This window comes from Anomaloglossus baeobatrachus, chromosome 3 (assembly GCF_048569485.1).
Source record: "Anomaloglossus baeobatrachus isolate aAnoBae1 chromosome 3, aAnoBae1.hap1, whole genome shotgun sequence".
NCBI lineage: Eukaryota > Metazoa > Chordata > Amphibia > Anura > Aromobatidae > Anomaloglossus > Anomaloglossus baeobatrachus.
Window position 1 is genome coordinate 177502412 of NC_134355.1, and position 19925 is coordinate 177522336.

The 19925-nt window shown below is 39.5% G+C and overlaps 1 protein-coding gene across 1 annotated transcript in view; it reads right to left on the bottom strand.

Moving 5' to 3' along the window:
* Positions 1–3433: 3433 nt before the first annotated feature.
* Positions 3434–19925, bottom strand: part of FNDC1 (fibronectin type III domain containing 1) — a 391652-nt gene continuing 375160 nt past the window's right edge. Inside the window, exons 16-20 of the mRNA XM_075338178.1 lie at positions 12691–12770; positions 10028–10057; positions 9651–9812; positions 7412–7534; positions 3434–4802 (exon numbers count right to left, since the gene is read on the bottom strand). Coding sequence (XP_075194293.1) covers positions 4687–4802; positions 7412–7534; positions 9651–9812; positions 10028–10057; positions 12691–12770 — 511 coding nt within the window. The 3' untranslated portion in view covers positions 3434–4686. The remainder of the gene's footprint in view (positions 4803–7411; positions 7535–9650; positions 9813–10027; positions 10058–12690; positions 12771–19925) is intronic.

Genomic DNA, 19925 nt, shown 5'->3' on the forward strand with positions numbered 1-19925 from the left:
GGTTTGAGGGGTTGAATAATAAATGACCCTCTGAATAAACTTTTCACAATTTAAAAAAAAAAAATAAAAAAAGAAATAACATTCTTTTTTGCTGCAGTGCATTTCACACTTCCAGGCTGATCTACAGTCCAAATGTCACAATGCCAAGTTAATTCCGAATGTGTAAACCTGCTAAATCTGCAGGGGGTTGAATACTACTTGTAGGCACTGTAGGCTAAAAGTGAAAACTCTTTAAATGCACTTATACTATTGACTGTATAATGTTATTTAACCACTAGTTTATGTCTGTTACTAATGTGGCAATCTTTAAATTACATGGATTCCAACGAAAAAATAGAGTTGAGCTGGCCATAAACGTTCTATAGCTATTGGCGACACTCATTCAGCCAACTGCTAGTCTTCATTATTTCTCTATATACATGCACACTCAGTAGAAGTAAGCAATTGTCAGTGCCTAATTCTTCTTTCCCCATAGCTAATCTAATGGAAAAATTTCAGCAAGTACTCCACACAATTAGTCACTCAATGCCATCAAAATTGGCAGGTTTGGCTTACAAACAGCTAATGTACAGTACATCACAATAGTGAGTACACTCCTTACATTTCTGTTCATATTTTATTATATCTTTTCATAGGACAATACTGAAAATATGATACTTTGATACATTGTAAAGTAGCCAGTGTGCAGCTTTTATAACAGTGCACATTTGGTGTGCCCTCTAAATAACTCAACACACAGCTATTAAGGTGTAAACCGCTGGCAACAAAAGTAAGTATACCCCTAAGTGAAAATGGCAGAATTGTGCCTAACTAGCCATTTTCCCTCTCCGGTGTCATATGACTCATAAGTGTTACAAGTTCTTAGGTGTAAATAGGGAGCAGGTGTGTTAAATTTGGTGTTATCGCTCACATGCTCTCATACTGGACACTGAAAGTTAAACATAGCACTTCATGGCAAAGAATTAGATCTGTGGATCTAAGGATCTGAAAAAAAGGATTATTGCTCTATATAAAGATGGCCTAGGCTATAAAAAGATTGCCAACATCATGAAACTGAGCTGCAGCATGGTGGCCAAGACCATATAGTAGTTTAACAAGACAGGTTTCACACAGAACAGGCTTCACCATGGTTGACCAAAGAAGTTGAGTGCACATGCACAGCGTCATATCCAGAGGTTGTCTTTTCAAAATAGACATATGAGTGCTGTCAGCATTGCTTAAGAGCCTAAAAGGGTAGGGAATGAGCCTGTCAGTGCTCAAACCATATGCCACACACTGCATCAAATTGATCTGCATGACTGTCATCCCAGATGGAAGTCTATTCTAAAGATAATGAACAAGAAAGCCACCAAATAGTTTGCTGAAGACAAGTAGACTAAGGGCATGGATTATTGGAAACATATCCTGGGGTCTGATGAGATCAAGATAAACTTATTTGGTCCAGATAGTGTTAAACGTGTGTTCTGGCAACCAGGTGAGGAGTACAAACACTAGTGTGACTTGCCTACAGTCAAGCATGGCGGTGGAAGTGTCATGGTTTGGGGCTGCATGAGCTCTCTCGGCTGTATAGAGCTTCAGTTAATAGAAAGAACCATGAATGCCAACATGAACTGAATATACTGAAGCAAAGCATGTAAGCAAAACAAAGCATGTACAAAGCAAGGCATATACTGAAGCAAATCATGATCCTATCTTTTTTCCGGAAACTGAGCCACAGGGCAGTATTCCAATATGATAACAACCTTAAACATACCTCCAAGACAACCACTGCCTTGCAAAAGAAACAGGGTAAAGGTGCAGGACTGCCTCAGCATGTCTCCAGATCTAAACCCTATTGAGCATCTGTGAGGCATCCTCAAATGGAAGATGAAGGAAAGCAAGGTCTTTAACATCCACGAGCTCCATGATGTCGTCATGGAGGAGTGGAAGACGATTCAGTGGCTCCAGTGAAACTCTAGTGAACTCCATGCCCAAGAAAATTAAGTCAGTGCTTGAAATTAATGGTGGCCACACAAAATATTGACACTTTGTGCACAATTTGGCCATTTTCACTTAGGGATGTACTCACTTTTGTTGCCAGTGGTTTAGATATTAATGGCTGTGTGTTGAGTTATTTAGAGGACACACCAAATTTACACTGTTATACAAGTTGTACACTGACTACTTTATATTGTATCAAAGTGTCATATCGTCAGTGTTGTCCCATGCAAAGATATAATAAAATATTTACAAAAACTGTGAGGGGGTTACCTATTTTGTAAAATACTGTATTAGTGGGGTCTTTACCATGTAGCACAGTTTGACTATAGTGTTCCTGTTTACAAATGGGGCCAGAGTGGGAGTAAAATGTCTTCTTTCTTATATCAGTGAATCAATTTTTAATATTATTGTTTACTTCCATTTCTTAAAGGAACTGTAGCTTTTGGATATTCCCTATTAACCCCTTCACGACCATGGACAAATATATCCGTCATGGAGCGTGTCCCGTCAAGCCCCGCCCCCGTTTTCAACAGCTGACATGTGTGCCTGCTAGCCGCGGGTGGAATCACTTCCACCCGCGGCCATTAACCCCTTAAATCTTGCTGCCAAAGTTTGGCAGCAAGATCTATATGCGCGCGGCCATGTTTTTTACTTACCGCCGCCCCCACCGGAAGTCACGTGGTTGATCACGTGACTATCGGTGGTTGCCATCGTAGCACAGGGTCATGTGATGACGCCTGCAGCTATGAAGTTTCACTCTCGTTTTCCCTCGGCCACGAGCAGAGAGAAACAGAAAGTGACTGAATCTGCTGTTTACAGCTGTATAGCTGTGATCAGCAGATAGATAAGAGCGATCGGATTGCTGATCGCTATAGCCCCCTAGGGGGACTAGTAAAATAAAAAAAAAAGTAAAAAAAAAGTAAAAAAAACAAAAAACCTAAAAGTTCAAATCACCCCCCTTTCCCCCCATTGAAAATTTAAGGGTTAAAAAATAAATAAATATACACATATTTGGTATCGCCGCGTTCAGAAATGCCCGATCTATCAAAATATAAAATCAATTAATCTGATTGGTAAACGGCGTAGTGGCAAAAAATTCCAAAAGCCAAAATTATGTTTTTTGGTCGCCGCAAGTTTTACGCAAAATGCAATAACAGGCAATCAAAACGTAGCATCTGCGCAAAAATGGTACCATTAGAAACATCAGCTCGAGATGCAAAAAATAAGCTGTCACTGAGCCATAGATCCCAAAAAATAAGAACGCTACGTGTTTTGGAAAATGGCGCAAAACGTGCGCCACTTTTATTGGACAAACTTGTGAATTTTTTTTAACCCCTTAGATACAAGTAACCCTATACATGTTTGGTGTCTACAAACTCGCACCGACCTCAGGCATCATACCCACACATCAGTTTTACCATATAGTGAACACCGTGAATAAAACATCCCAAAAACTATTGTGCTATCACACTTTATTTGCAATTTTTCCGCATTTGGATTTTTTTTGCTGTTTTCCAGTACACCATATTGTAAAACTTATGGTTTCATTTAAAAGTACAACTTGTCCCGCAAAAAACAAGCCCTCATATGGCAAGATTGACGGAAAAGTAAAAAAGTTATGGCTCTCAGAAGAAGGGTAGCAAAAAACAAAAACGGAAAGTGCCCCGGGGCTGAAGGGGTTAATATGCTCTAACAGGTAATAGATACTTCATAGAGGGAGATTCTCTGCACAGGACCCCCCTTTTACAAGCCATATTTGAGGGACAGTGACAAGTCAAAGCACTCACTAGGGTCATCTATATATCACTGACTAGCAGTCATGTAAGTAAATAGGGAAAATGTTTGTCTGGCCATGGGTTCCACCAACCAAATTAAAGTTTTTTTTGTGATGCATTAGTCACTTTAAGTTCCTAGTTGTAATTTTTTAACTAAACACCTGTTTGTATTGATGAATACAGTATAACATGGCCGAAATAAAAAGAAAAATTAGGTACCCAACAAACAGAATGCAAATCAGAATTCACAGTTAATACTGATAGACAATGGACTGAAGACATTGGTAAATGCTGCATTTATATTTATCAAGCTTTAGTCAAATGTGGTACTGTCATATATATCATAGGTATTAATTATGTTCAATTTTCAAATGTGCAACCAAAGTAGAGAGAAAGTATTAATGTCCACAAATAAGATATCAGGGATAAGATCCATCAGATATTTGCTTAAAAGCAGGCTGTCCTACGTCACATGATAACTAGTAACAGAAGCGTGATTGCGATGTGTATCTTTGAAGTGCATAGTGTTCTGCCAGTGGTTATTGATAGAGGCCATGTCTATTCCGAACAACAGTGGAGGTCTCACTTACAAGTAAGCATGCACAGCAAGCTTAGGACATTCTTGCAAGTTCTTAGGTTCTTAATCCAAGTATACTTTCTTTCCAGGGGTTCACTGTAAGTGGCCAGTGTGGACCACAGTAGATCACGATAGCAAAGTCTAACTTGGCTTCCGATACGATTTAGAAGCAGCACCACGTTTAGTTTCACACAGTGTTCTTGTTATCTCTTGAAGCTTGTAGATTTATTGTGATTTTTGTCCTATAATAATTTCCAACGCTGTGCCACCAATCTTTTATGTACAAGTCCGTCAAATGGCACCAAATTTAGTAGGAAATAACCAGTTAAATTTTGGAGTACTATTGTCATGGCATTACCATTTTCCAGGAATGGGTACTCCACATTCATACCAACCAACATAATTATGAGGCGTTCCATAACCTATTTGTCCAAAATTAACAGGTTCCTGAGTGTAATGGCGATAATAACCTGTAATTATATGAAAAATATATATTACTCTTTTGCAACATGTTTCTGAAATATAAAATATCTAATTATTATAGGCACTCCACTGAAAAATAGTGAAATTAGTTGTAACAGCAAATTTTTACAGGGTAATATAATCTTACTTTAACATCTGTTATAACAGATGCAGATGAACCGAAATATAGGTGTTCTAAAAGGAATGCTACGTAATACCTCTATTCAACTTGATAAGGATAGGGAGCTTCATTTAGCTGCTGCTTGGCACCAACACACTTCTAACCAAAGAGTATAGAGAGTCATGTTGCCCCATACCAGTAGTAGTACATTTTATATTTTCTTGCCTACCTGCTAACATTGCAGCACCTTGTGCAGGGTTAAATCACCCATTAAAATTGACAGAGATCAACCTTTAATGGGGTTTATCTTTATTCTTTCACTTTTTTTTCATTTTGCCCTGCTTCACTCCATTACACGGATATTATTATTTCTTTCTTCTAGAGCACAATATGTGAAATCTCTGCTTGCAGTCCAACTGGACATTTCTTCACAATCTTCTCTACTCACAGCTTGGCAGTGTCTGAGACTGTTAGATCAGCTGCTGCGCTGTGATTTGCAGCATTTCCTCCCCAGAGAAGACTGAAGAAATGCCCTATAAGCTTGCAAAGTAAAGATTTCACATATTGCGCTACAGAATATCTCTGCAATAGAGTGACGCAGCACAAAATGGAAAAGAGTGACAAAATCAGGGGAGCTCTAGGATTTTCACTAGGTATTTAACTGCATTTTTGTTAGCAAGTGACAGGTCCTCTTTAACTATTTTCTAAATCTTAGTGTGAGAGGGAACTACAATTGGCTTTAATAATTATAATAACCCTATAGAGTAATTAGCAAAAAAAGCTGACCATTATACACTGTGTGCAGAATTATTAGGCAAATGAGTATTTTGATCACATGATACTTTTTATACATGTTGTCCTACTCAAAGCTGTATAGGCTTGAGAGCCAACTACCAATTAAGTAAATCATGTGATGTACATCTCTGTAATGAGGAGGGGTGTGGTGTAATGACATCAACACCCTATATAAGGTGTGCTTAATTATTAGGCAACTTCCTTTCCTTTGGCAAAATGGGTCAGAAGAGAGATTTGATGGGCTCTGAAAAGTCCAAAATTGTGAGATGTCTTGCAGAGGGATGCAGCAGTCTTGAAATTGACAAACTTTTGAAGCGTGATCACCGAACAATCAAGCGTTTCATGGCAAATAGCCAACAGGGTCGCAAGAAGCGTGTTGGGCAAAAAAGGAGCAAAATAACTGCCCATGAATTGAGGAAAATCAAGCATGAAGCTGCCAAGATGCCATTTGACACCAGTTTGGCCATATTTCAGAGCTGCAACATTACTGGAGTATCAAAAAGCACAAGGTGTGCCATACTCAGGGAAATGGCCAAGGTAAGGAAGGCTGAAAAACGACCACTTTTGAACAAGAAACATAAGATAAAACGTCAAGACTGGGCCAAGAAATATCTTAAGAGTGACTCTTGAAGGGCTAGATGGATGGACCAGAGGCTGGATAAGTAAAGGGCAGAGAGCTCCACTCCAACTCAGATGCCAGGAAGGTGGAGATGAGGTACTGGTATGGGCTTGTATCATCAAAGATGAACTTGTGGGACCTTTTTGGGTTGAGGATGGAGTGAAGCTTAACTCCCAGACCTACTGTCAGTTTCTGGAAGACAACTTCTTCAAGCAGTGGTACAGGAAGAAGTCGGTATCGTTCAAGAAAAACATGATTTTCATTCAGAACAATGCTCCATCACATGCATCAAACTACTCAACAGCGTGGCTGGCCAGTAAAGGTCTAAAAGATGAAAAAATAATGACATGGTCCCCTTGTTCACCTGATCTGAACTGCATAGAGAACCTGTGGTCCCTCATAAAATGTGAGATCTACAGGGAGGGAAAACAGTACACCGCTCGGAACAGTGTCTGGGAGGCTGTGGTGGCTGTTGCATGCAACGTTGATTGTAAACAGATCAAGCAACTGACAGAATCTATGGATGATAGGCTGTTGAGTGTCATCATAAAGAAAGGTGGCTATATTGGTCACTAATTTTTTGGGGTTTTGTTTTTGCATGTCAGAAATGTTTATTTCTAAATGTTGTGCAGTTATATTGGTTTATCTTGTGAAAATAAACAAGTGATGGAAATGTATTTCGTTATTATTAAGTTGCCTAATAATTTTGCACAGTAACAGTTACCTGCACAATCAGATATCCTCCTAAGATAGCCAAATCTAAAAAAAAAACCTACTCCAACTTCCAAAAATATTAAGCTTTGATATTTATGAGTCTTTTGGGTTGATTGAGAACATAGTTGTTGATCAATAATAAAAAAATCCTCTAAAATACAACTTGCCTAATAATTCTGCACATGGTGTAGTGCATTGAGTGAATTACCGTAGTAGGGTGGCATTTACCAGTGATTGTGATTCTGAAAAGATAATGCATTGTGTCATATCAAACTATGTCAAATGATAGGCTTAGCTTGCCATATCTGTATAGTATTTGTTTGAAAATAACAAAACCTAACAAGAGTATTGCCACAAAAGATGCATACCTTTAATTGCAGGTAACACCTGGAATTCAGAAAGTGGGTCTGTTCTCCCTTCCATGTAAGAGTCCACAAACTGACAATGATCTTCTCCTCTTCCCCAACTATCACCTATACTGTAAAATGTGTCTAAAACAAAAGAGAAAAAATATTTTCAATATATTTACTATTGGTTCAAATCTCAGCTGTTCATTCTTTTACTGATTACAAAATTACCAATCTATACTACTGTATGTAAGATATTTAATAGGCTTTAAGACAAAGCTATCATTAGAAAATGTCCTATTAATTAAATCAGGTTTCTGTGCTAGATATATGTATTTTTAGTGTTGGCAATATTTTTTTTTTTACATCTCACAATGTATATTAAAAAATGTAAAAACGATCCATCTTGCAATTTTCATACTGGCTTTTGGGTCTTTTTTAGTATCTTATTCCTTTTAGTTTCAAGAAATAACACATGTATTTAGCCAAAATGTTCAAACCCCAACTATTTTGTTTAATAAAATATTTTTTTGCATGGATTTTATCTTTTTACCCACAATTTTAATTGTCATATATTTGCTAATTAGAAGTTAAAGCAGTAGCCCAAAGTCTTGAAATTATGTATGTCTTCAGAAGACGAAGCCACCTTTTTTTTTTTTTTATTATTATTATTGTTTATTTATAGAGCACCATTGATTCCATGGTGCTGTACATGAGGGGGTTACATACAGAATACATGTACACGTTACAATAGACAGACTAGCACAGGGGGAAGAGGGCCCTGCCCTTGCGGGCTTACATCCTAAAGGATTTTGGGGAGGAGACAGTACACCTTTGAACTACTAGCCATCAATTAATCCGAATTGGGCATTCTATTGACATTCTAGTGGTACATTTGTTATCAGTTTCTGAAAGGCTTATTGATTGCTCTCAGTGAGAGAAACAAAATTATAATTTTGTAGTTGTGATACCTGAAAATCTTATTCACAGACAACAAATCTGGCAGCTTAACTGTTGCAGAAATGAATGCAGTAAAGGGGTTTACTTCTCAGATGATACCAAGAGCAAAGATCAAAATAAGCTTCCACATAATGTGTTGGCTTTTGCCATCTAGGACATGCTATCAGTGTCAGCTGTTTGTTTCTCCCTTCACAAGGACCATAAATTCACTTATCTTATGGTTTGAGTGGAAATCCGTTAAGCTTTTCCAATAACTACATCAGTAACATTTTTGTAATTTTCTATATTTAATTTTTTATAGTCTATATACCATTTGGGACTTAGTTCTTAAGTATTCCTAAGGCCTCTGCCACATTCACGTGAAATTCACGCACGTGCCGAGAGACACGTATTTTCCCTGCGTGTTGCGTGCAGGTAAGTACGTGTCTCTGGTACGTGCGGGCCACGTGTGTTCTACGTGTGCTATCCGCGATAGCACACGTAGAACCGGTAATTATTATACTCACCTGGTCCTTCCTGATGTCCGCGCTGCTGTCCGTGGTGCTGATCCTCGGTCTCCAGCCCTCCCGTCTCCCCGCTGCTGCTGCTGCCAGGCAGTGAAGTGAATATTCTATGAGATTAATGAGCGGCGGTCGGCAGCAAGAGGCAGCAGCGGCGGAGACAGGAGGGCAGGAGAAGGTGAGTTAATGTTTTTTTTATTTTTCACTGACACGTGTGTTTTCTCCGGCGCGTGTCACACGGGACCGCATCCACACTACACCCGTGTAGTACGGGTGCGGGCCGTGTGACACCCGTGCTGCCGGCGAAAAAACGGACATGTCAGCGCTTTGAAAAACGCACACACGTACAAACGCACACGGACACACGTTCCGTGTGGTTTTACGTGTGTGTGCCTGCTACCATAGGGTAGCATTGCTGTACGTGTCTCCGTGCCGCCGGTACGTGTAAAAAATGACAAACACGTGCCGGCGGCACGGATGTGTGGCGGAGGCCTAACTTAGTATGACATAAAATTATATTGTATATTCTCATGTTGACAAAGCTTATATTCATTTAAAAAAAGATTGAAACTACCCATAGCATCTGGTTCCCAGTAGCAAGGCTCATCACATTAACCAAACCATTAATAATCATATGAATCAATAACTTGGGAAAACTTTGTAGAGTATTTTTGCATAACATTATTCAAAGGTTTTCCATTTACTCCAATCCTCTGATCCACCCCAGTAATTAAAATCTGTTCATCACGGTCACATATGAATTTTCAATAAAGTTTGTCTCCTCTCAAAAAAATACTTACCCCTTAGATTTTCACTCAGGTAAATTTTATACCTCAAAGAATTACAAAGGATAACTCCTACGAATTTCCGGTACCAGGTTCGTTTAACATACTGTTTTCCATGACAGCCAGAATAACTTGAGTCATGTTTGAATGCATAAGGGATCCAAATGGGTTCACCACCTTAAAAGAGAACGAAAACAAAAAGATAAAATTATAACATGGAGATTTTGATAAATGGTTACAGATAGTATGACATGTTATCCTGGGGCTCAGTCTATGCAGTACATAGAAAAGTATCTACACAGCAGCTCTATAGACAGTCTTTCAACTACCGTAATTTATTTCTTCTATTGCATTTAATTGAAAAAGGATGTAAAAGACAGCACTTAATTTACCTGGTGGTCTTACAATAAGCAATGGGTTGTCTGTAGGGAAGAAAACAGAAAGTATAAAATATCAGTATATCAGAAATAGAAAATAATCAGAACAGATGAAACTTAAAGGGGTTGTTCGGTGATAGAACCTTCTGGGTAGGTGATAACTTGTTGATCTGTGTGGTTCCAACCTCTGTGACCCACACTATTTGATCAAATGGGACCCTTTATTTCTTTTTGAATGAAGAAGCAGTGCACATGCTTGACCACTGCTCAATTGCTTGCCTAAAAGGCTGCCGAGTGATGTACTCTTTTTTTTTTTTTTTTTTGCAGCCCCAAAAAAATAAATGGAGCACCAGTTGGACATGAGACCTACAAGTGCATCTCAATAAAATAAAATATCATCAAAAAGTTAATTTATTTCAGTTATTCAATAAAAAAAAGGATATGCATATATTATATAAAGTCATTACAAACAGAGTGATCTATTTCAAGTGTTTATTTCTGTTAATGTTGATGATTATGGCTTACAGCCAATGAAAACCCAAAAGTCAATATCTCAGAAAATTAGAATATTTAGCACAAAACACCTGCAAAGGCTTTCTAAGCATTTAAAATGGTCCCTTAGTATTGTTCAGTAGGCTTCAAAATCAAAGGAAGACTGCTGACCTGGCAGATGTCCAGAAGGCAGTCATTCACACACTCATCAAGGAGCTGGCTGTTAACAGAGTGCTGTTTCCAAGCATATTGATGGAAAGTTAAGTGGAAGGAAAAAGTGTCCTAGAAAAAGGTGCACAAGCAACCGAGAAAACCGCAGCCTTGCTGCGATTGTTAAGAAAAGGCCATTCAAAAATTTGGGGGAGATTCACAAGGAGTGGACTTCTGCTGGAGTCAGTGCTTCAAGAGCCACCACACACAGACGTCTTCAGGACATGGGCTACAACTGTCTCATTCCTTGTGTCAAGCCACTCATAACTAATAGACAACGCCAGAAGCGTCTTACCTGGGCTAAGGAGAAAAATAAATAGACTGTTGCACAGTGGTCCAAAGTGTTGTTTTCCGATGAAGGTAATTCTTCATTTCATTTGGAAATCAATGTCCCAGAGTTTGGAGGAAGAGTGGAGAGGCCACAATCCAAGCTGCTTGAGGTCTAGTGGGAAGTTTCCACAATCAGTGATGGTTTCGGGAGCCATGTCATCTGCTGGTGTAGGTCCACTGTGTTTTATCAAGACCAAAGTCAGCGCAGCCGTCTACCAGGACATTTTAGACCACTTCATGCATCCCTCTGCCGACAAGCTTTTTGGAGATGGAAATTTCATTTTTCAGCAGGACTTGGCACCTGTCCACACTGCCAAAAGTACCAATACCTGGTTTAATAACTACAGTGTCACTGTGCTTGATTGGCCAACAAACTCACCTGACCTAAATCCCATAGAGAATCTATGGGGTATTGTCAAGAGGAAGATGAGAAACACCAGACCCAACAATGCAGACGAGCTGAAGGCTGCTATCAAAGCAACCTGAGCTTCCATAACACCTCAGCAGTGCCACAGGCTGATTGCCTCCATGCCACGCCACATTGATGCAGTAATTCATGCAAAAAGAGCCCGACCAAGTATTTAATGCATTTACTGTACATAATTTTTAGTAGGCCAACATTTCTGAGTTTAAAATATTTTTTTCATTTGGTCTTATATAATATTCTAATTTTCTGAGAAAAAGGCTTTGGGTTTTCATTGGCTGTAAGCCATAATCATCAACATTAACAGAAATAAAGACTTGAAATAGATCACTCTGTGTGTAATGACTCTATATAATATATGAGTTTCCATTTTTGTATTGAATTACTGAAATAAATTAACTTTGTGATAATATTTCAATTTATTGTATCTTGTTTCCACAAAACTAAAACCTTCCCTGAAAAAAAGGCCCTAACATGATTTTTCAGGATTTTTGAAGAAGCTTCAAATATAAGCCCTACTTCAAAAATAAGCCTTAGCTCCAGTTCATAAAAAAAACTCAATTTTGATATTATACTCAGATTAGTTAGCAAAAACCTAAAGAAAATCTGTCATTTCAATAATAGCATCTGCTCGGCAGGTAGGATATTATATAGTAGGAGAAGCTGATCAGAATAATATACGGTACATTTTTGTGGAAAACATTTCAGTAAAACTTACAATTTTTTATTGAAATCCCTAGTGCTTGTATGCAAATGAGGCCAGTGGGTGGTCCTATTCAATGACTTCCTGTATGACTGTGTGTACAGAAGTGCTGTACCTGTCAATCACTAAGTAGGACCATCTCTGGAGTTTTCTGCAAACACCAGGGATTTCCATGAATAAAATTCAAGTTATACTGAATCTTCCAAAAATCCTATATATAATTCAGCTCAGCTTCTCCTTCTATACCATGCTGTCCTCAGATCAGACTGCATTTACATGAATGGTGCTCTATAAGTCAATCAATGTAACTAACCATTGGATAGAATATAAACTTTCAAAACCAAAAGAACCAAACACCTTAAAATATACTACAAATTAGTTTCTACAGCACCAAGTTAGTGTGACTATACCCCTCTATCATTTCTAATTGAAATGATTATTTCTGGTATATTAAAGGTAAAATCATATTTTTATTTCTTTACTACTTTGAGTATATTATTTATCAGCATGTTTGCATACCTGATTCTGTAACAAATGACACAGAGGGGCTCACGGGTCCCAAGCCATGTGGATTTTTTGCCTGGATTTTGAAGTAATATCTTAAAAATAAAGAATTGGTTTTATAAACTTTTGTGAAGGTTATTATGAAAAGTAATTTATTTAGATGAAATTCAATATAATTGTAATAAGACAAAAAAATTGTGAAAGGTATATTAAAAGAAGGATAGAAAATGAATCCAAAATATATTAATAACATGCTTATAACTATCCATATACAAACCAATGAGTTTATGTATGGTACAGTAAATGAAGTCATAATTAAAAGGCTATTCCAATCCACTGCATAAGTGATAATTAGATTGGTGTAGGTCATACTGCTGGAACCCCCACTGAGAACTAGAAAGGGGATCTTGGCCATCATTGTCACTTCCATAGACAATGTGTAAAGCAGCAGTACATATGCATGATTGGCTGCTTCATTTATTTTCAGCTGGGCATGACTTTGTGGGAGATCAGAATCCATTTTGTCTTCTCTATCTCCATTTTATGTTCCAAATCAGCCACGTAGCCCCTTTACAGTACAACTCCCCTTTGCATTTCCCAATTGCTCCTCAATTACAGATTGATTGAGCTATATCTCAAAACATAAACACATCTCCAAGTAGTCATTATCGTAGAAAACATGTGCAACCATAACTTGCTATTTGGCAAAGAATGTAGCTGTTATGAAGTATAAGGGGTTAACCAGGGACCGGGGCTCCTAGACTGGCCCTCAGGCTAGGGTGCCCTAGCTGTCACTTATCCAAGAGGTACTTCTAGTGGTGAATAGGACTGGACCACCAACCTAGCCTGCTTCTGGACAACCCTGCTCTAATATCTCCTCTCAGGGGAGGGCCAGGACAGGAGTGGTTAAACCCACACAAATAGACAAATGGGGAAACCAAAACTCTAACTCACAGCAATCATACACAGAGGTATTAGATAACAAGTGATAAGGAAGAAATAAAGAGGAGAGAGAGAATAAACAGATGATAGGAGAATTCCCACAACAAACCAAACAGCACTCAGTAGATCACCAGCAACTGGATCAGAACAGCACATGGACCGGTATTGCTTAAAGATATAGTCGGCACAGGAAGTTAGTTTCCACCATCTTAAAAAGGTGGGGAGAAGCAGTGATAGGTTTCTCATAACATGTAATGCTAGAGGTAACCAGCAGGCTAGCAGAAATTAAGCACTTCCAGCCGATCACTATGGAGCATACTGCTGGTTGACTCTTGAGCCTTGCTGTGCAACTCAGAAGCCCCAGGGAAACCACAGTGGGGAGTGTCAGAGTTTGTGATGTGAACAGCGCCCACCAAATACTGCCATGACACCTGGTGTATTTTGAGCCAAACGCCGGGTGACACTAACCTTATTTCTTCAAGGTTAAAATAAACCCTGCTTGCTTTCTAATAAAGTAGAATTATTTTGATGAACACAACATAGGTGTCCTGTCTTTTGATTCTTCGAGCTTATCTATAATATAATCTCTAATTTGGCCTTGCACATCAACTCTAGTGGGTCCGTGCACACAAGATATTGCCAAGGGAGAGCCAGCCAATAATGAGGAGTGTAAGTACCATGTTCTGGTGAGGGTTCCACAGGTCAACACACATTAATATAACAATTATTCCATATCGAATAGAGTGAAATTGTGATATAGTAAAAAATATGTTCTGTTTTAAACAGATCATCCTGCTAACACCCAACAAGATTTAATAAAATAAATACAAAATGCTAAAGGTAACTATATTGAACTTTCAGTATGCTTGGGTATAGTACTTCTGTGGAGGATTTTACTTAAAGGCATAGCCATTGTGCTATAGAGCTGTCCTTCATTAACTAAATGAAAGTTGCAATTGTCAGCTATTTCAGATACGGTACACAGTGGAGCTACAGCCCAGTCACCATGCTTTCACATGCCTAGTAGCAAGGCTGCTATGATCTCAAAACATTTTTTATTCCTTAAGGACTGGTCAATTTTTCATTTGTGCGCTTTTGTTTTTCCTCTCCTTATTGAACGAGTTATATATTTTTATTTTTACATTGATATCCTACAAAAACAAGCCCTCACATGGCTATGAGTTGTACTTCTGAATGACATCATTCATTTTATCATATGATGTAATGGTACAGTAAGTGGGGAACAAAAATCTAAGTGTGGCGAAATAGCAAACAAATAGAAAATCTTCAATTGTTTTGTTTTTTATTTACAGAGCTCATTTTACCATAAAACTATCCAGGTAGTAAGGTTTTTCAGGTCAGTACAATATTGTGAACATCAAGCATGTATAGTTTTTGTTTTATTTAAGTGGTGGAAAAAATTCAGAAATTGCTTATGTCGCGACTTTCCAAGAGCTGTAAGGTTTTCAATTTTTGGTATATGGATCTGTGTGAGGGCTTGTTTTGCTCCCCATTGATGTTTTTATTGGTTTTCTTTTGAGGTATATACAATGCTTTGATCACCTGCTATTACATTGCTTTCTGGTGATGTGGTGGCCAAAAAGTTCAATTCTGACTTTTTGATTTTTTTTTTCTCATTACACTATGTACTGATAGGATTAAAGGGAATCTGTCACCAGATTTGGCAACTATAATCTGCGGCCATCATTAGTGAGCCCTTATATACAGCATTCTAGAATACTGTCTATAAGAGCTCAGGCCCCTGTGTAGAACATAAAAAACAGTTTTATTATACTCACCCAACGGACGGTCCAGTCCGATGGGTGTTGCTGCTCTCTAGTCCGGTGACTTCTCTCTACAGCGATCCCCATCCTACCCAACCCAGTATGAATGACAAGTCCTAAGTCATCCACACAGGACGGAATTGAGGTTCTGTGCAGGCACACTTTGATCTGCCCTGAGCAAGTCTACTCAGGACAGATACAAGTATTGTAGTGCACATGCACGGATGGTCATTAACCTTTCCTCATGCCTACGTATTACAGTACTTTGATCTGACCTGAGTAGTGTAAAGCAAACTGCGCCTGCACAGGACCTCGATTCCGGCCTGTGTGGATGACATAGGACTGTGAGTTCTACAGAGCGGCTGGGCTTTTATGTACAGTATTCTAGAATGCTGTATATAAGAGCTCACTGGTGGTGGCTGCAGCTTATAGTTACCAAATCTGGCGTCCGGTTCCCTTAAATTTATTTTATATTTTGATAGATCTTATTTTTATAATATGTATATTTTTTTCCTATTATTTCCAAATTTTTAAGTGGTAAAAAGGGGGTAATTTGAACTTTTATATCTATTTTTTTCATATGTTTTAAAACATTTTTTCCTACTTTGCACTGTATTTAATAGTCCCCTTAGGGAACTTGAACCTGTATTAGTCTGATCACTTGTTCTATTTACAGCAATTCTACAGTAATGCTGCATATAGAAGAAATCACAGTCTCCTATGAATGCTTGCCATGAGTTGTTTTTTATAGGAGTACTGTGATAACAGAGAAAGGGGTCTTCAACATGGCTGTCATGACAATACAACAGCATCTCATGGTCTCATAACGGCTTGTCCATGAGGGATCAGAATGGCACTCCCTCCTGCCAGTGTCTGTTAAATACTGCTGTCTGAGATTGACAGCGGCATATAGGCCGATGAAGGCTGTATGACTCAGCCTTCATCTGCAGGGAAAGATGCACACTTAGGGGTACTTTGCACGCTGCGACATCGGTAACAATGTGTTCCCGACGCTACATCGATAGTCCCCGCCCCCATTGCAGGTACGATATCTTGTGATTGCTGCCATAGCGAACATTATCGCTACGCCAGCTTCACATGCATTCACCTGCCCTGCGACGTCGCTCTGGCCGGCGAACTGCCTCCTTACTAAAGGGGCGGGTCGTGCGGCGTCATAGCGACGTCACACGCCAGGCAGACAATAGAAGCGGAGGGGCGGAGATGAGCGGGACGTAAACATCCCGCCCACCTCCTTCCTTCCGCATAGCCGGCCGGGACGCAGGTAGGAGATGTTCCTCATTCCTGCGGCTTCACACACAGCGATGTGTACTGCCTGCTGGAACTAGGAACAACATCGTACCATCGCAGCAGCGGCATTATGGAAATGTCGGACCCTACACCGATCATACGATAACGACGCTTTTGCGTTCGTTAATCGTATGTAAAAGGCTTTACACACTACGATGTCGACAGCGACGCCGGATGTGCGTCACTTTCGATTTGACCCCACCGACATCGCACTTGCGATATCGTAGTGTGCAAAGTACCCCTTAGTGTTGCGAATCCGCATCAAAGGCAGAGAGACTACCCATAATGTGCATAGCATGTCATTAGTTGTTAAGGGGTTAAATACCAACTTTTCTATACAAAACTACAGCATGCAACTGCTTGTATAGGTAGAAACTTTAAAATTATTCTGTCTTGTTCGCAGGGACAATTTAAAGTACTGAGATTTTTTTACATATAGATACACTGCTATATATATATATATATATATATATATATATATATATATATATATATATATATATATATATATCTAAATATATATATATATATATATATCTATATATATATATGTAACGCCCCATGCCAGCAGCTCGGATCCGGATCCACGGTGGCTCGAGGTGTCTCCGGGCCCAGGGGTCGTGCGGCCACTCGAATAAAAAGGGGGGGAATATTTACAGGGGATGGTGTGTAAAGTTTGTGACGCCACCCGTGGTGCGTGGTAAGGTGGAGTACCACCGATGTGGTTGGGAGTACCCGGTGGCGATGGTGTGGGCAGCTAGGTGTTTAACCCCTCCACGGGTAGGGGGGATGCCCCGGGACTTGATGATGGTGACGGGGGATTGCCGTTGGGACGGTAAGGGTCACTTGTGTACTCACTCAGTCCAAAAACGCTGACAACGACAACTGTAGTAAACCAAAGTTCTGGACACCGCTGCCACTTAGGGGGAGCACGCCAGGATCCCGTGCCCATTGGTGTTGCCTGTTAGTCTGTGACCTTTGCCTTGGCACCTTGTCCTCTAGTTGGTCCCTTTAGTGTAGAACTAATCGGGTCCCGCTCCCCAGTATGGCTAACTGGGTGAGCTTGCTCTCAGGGTACATGCTTGGGATTTTCTGGACCGTATGTGTGGAAAATCCTATCCCCCTCATTGCGCTAGTACCCCAATTCTGGAGTGGGTGGAGAACGGATCTTGAAGGCTCCGTCCTCGTCGGGTAAATTGTCAGAATGCCTGAAGCTACTCCCTGACCTAGGGTCCACATACCCCATCGTGCCCTGGCTCCTGCCCGGTGATGGCACAAGGCCGCCGGCTGTCCTCCTCAACAGTCCTTGCCCCTTGTCACAATCCCCTGCGACCGAGGTCCAGCTCCTACCAGGCCCAGATCAACGTCTGCCACCTAGTAGTACCAAGGAGCCCAGCTCCTGACCTCCTCTCACTTTCACCTCCAACGCTACACTGTCCTTGGGAGCTCCTTCTCCCCAACTCCTCTCTCATCGAGAGCTACTTCTGTTCTTCTCCTGACACTCCTAACCTCCCCTTAACCAACCCCCCAAGTGGGCGACCTTATTCCACTCAGGCCGTCCACTGGTGTGTGTGGTGGGTGTGGTGCAGAGTGTTTCTAAGATTTTGATTAGCTTGTTCTTGGCAACACCAAAGGTCAGGGACCCGTAACCAAGGAGGAGATGGATATTGTACAGAAGGGCAGATTGCATAATACCCTGTGATGACCTGATAGGCCAGGGTTTTCATATATATATATATATATATATACTGTGTATATAAATATAAATTGAACAAAAAGCATTAGTTAAAACTAACACACATTTAGCCTAAAAATTGAAATTGGATTTGAACAATAAGACATTTTTTGATGACATATTCTCTTTAAGTCCCATTTACAATACTCGGTGGACATTGTGCAGTTTAGTTTCTACATGTCTGAGTCAGTTTCGACAGGTGAGTATGCCTGGAGGGACACTTTAACGTTTTGTGCCATATTACAGCTTTATGAAGAATTATGATATTGGATATACAAGCTATATGTTTCTTAAATGAACCTCTAACAGAACCATGTGCATGAACACAAAAGTTGTAAAAAGTGGGACCCAATTCTTCTGAAACCATAAAAATTATAAACTCATCTGTAAAAACAGTTTTAAAAATGTTTTACATTTTGCTAAAATTAATTTAAGTAGTTAAGACTAACCCGTTACCATTTGTCACAACACCTGAATATTTATTTTCTGTACATATTCTAACATCTGCATATTTCTATTTTGTAAAATCGCAAAAAAAAAATGTATTTAGTTTAAATTGTTATTCTTGATAGTGTTTCAACACAAATTCAGAGAGAAAGGTCATGTTTAACATGGTAAAATAATCAAGATCCTCATTAAAGAACTGAAATATTCATGACTTTTCAGTCGTGGCAATGCTCCTGGACAGATGGATTATATGATATGTGTTAAATCCGAAGCTACCGTAGTAGACATTCCTAGTTCCTCACATCAATCTTCCACATCAGTGTAGCTCATGTGGACCAGTGCAGTTTGGCTGAACATCATAGTAGAGCTAGTGTTTTAGTTAAATTAACTTTGCTATCAGAGTAATCAAGACCATCATTGTCTAGCTGCATAGAAATATTTAGCATTAAACTTCTTCACATGGGCAACGAGCACCATACATGTAAGACGTCGCGGGTAAGTGCTTAGTGCAACCAGCCGTATAATTACGGTGGCTCATTCATCAATCACCAGTAGCATTAAACTTTCAGCAGATATAGAAAATAGCATTTCTGCTCACCTGATAAAGTGCACGGTGCAAATCAGCTCCATGGACAACCCAAAAGTAGAAATAGCATCGGCATAAATCCGTAAAAAATTTTTTCAATTTTATTCACTGCAAAAAGGCATAAAAACAAGAAGGTAGGTGGATTACAAATAAAAACTGATACAAGACAGGTACAGGTAACGCGTTTCTGGCCCAAAGTGACCCTTAGTCTCAACCTCAGAAACGCGTTACCTGTGCCTGTCTTGTATTAGTTTTAATTTTTAATCCACCTACCTTCTTAGTTTTTTGCCTTTTTGCATTGAATAAAATTTAAAAACAATTTACGGATTTGTGCTGGTGCTATTTCTACTTTTTGAGTAAACTTTCAATCCCTCAAAGTTGAGTGCTGTTCATGATCGCATATCACCTTTACCTGTCACCAAAGGGTAATCATGTCACCCATACTTCC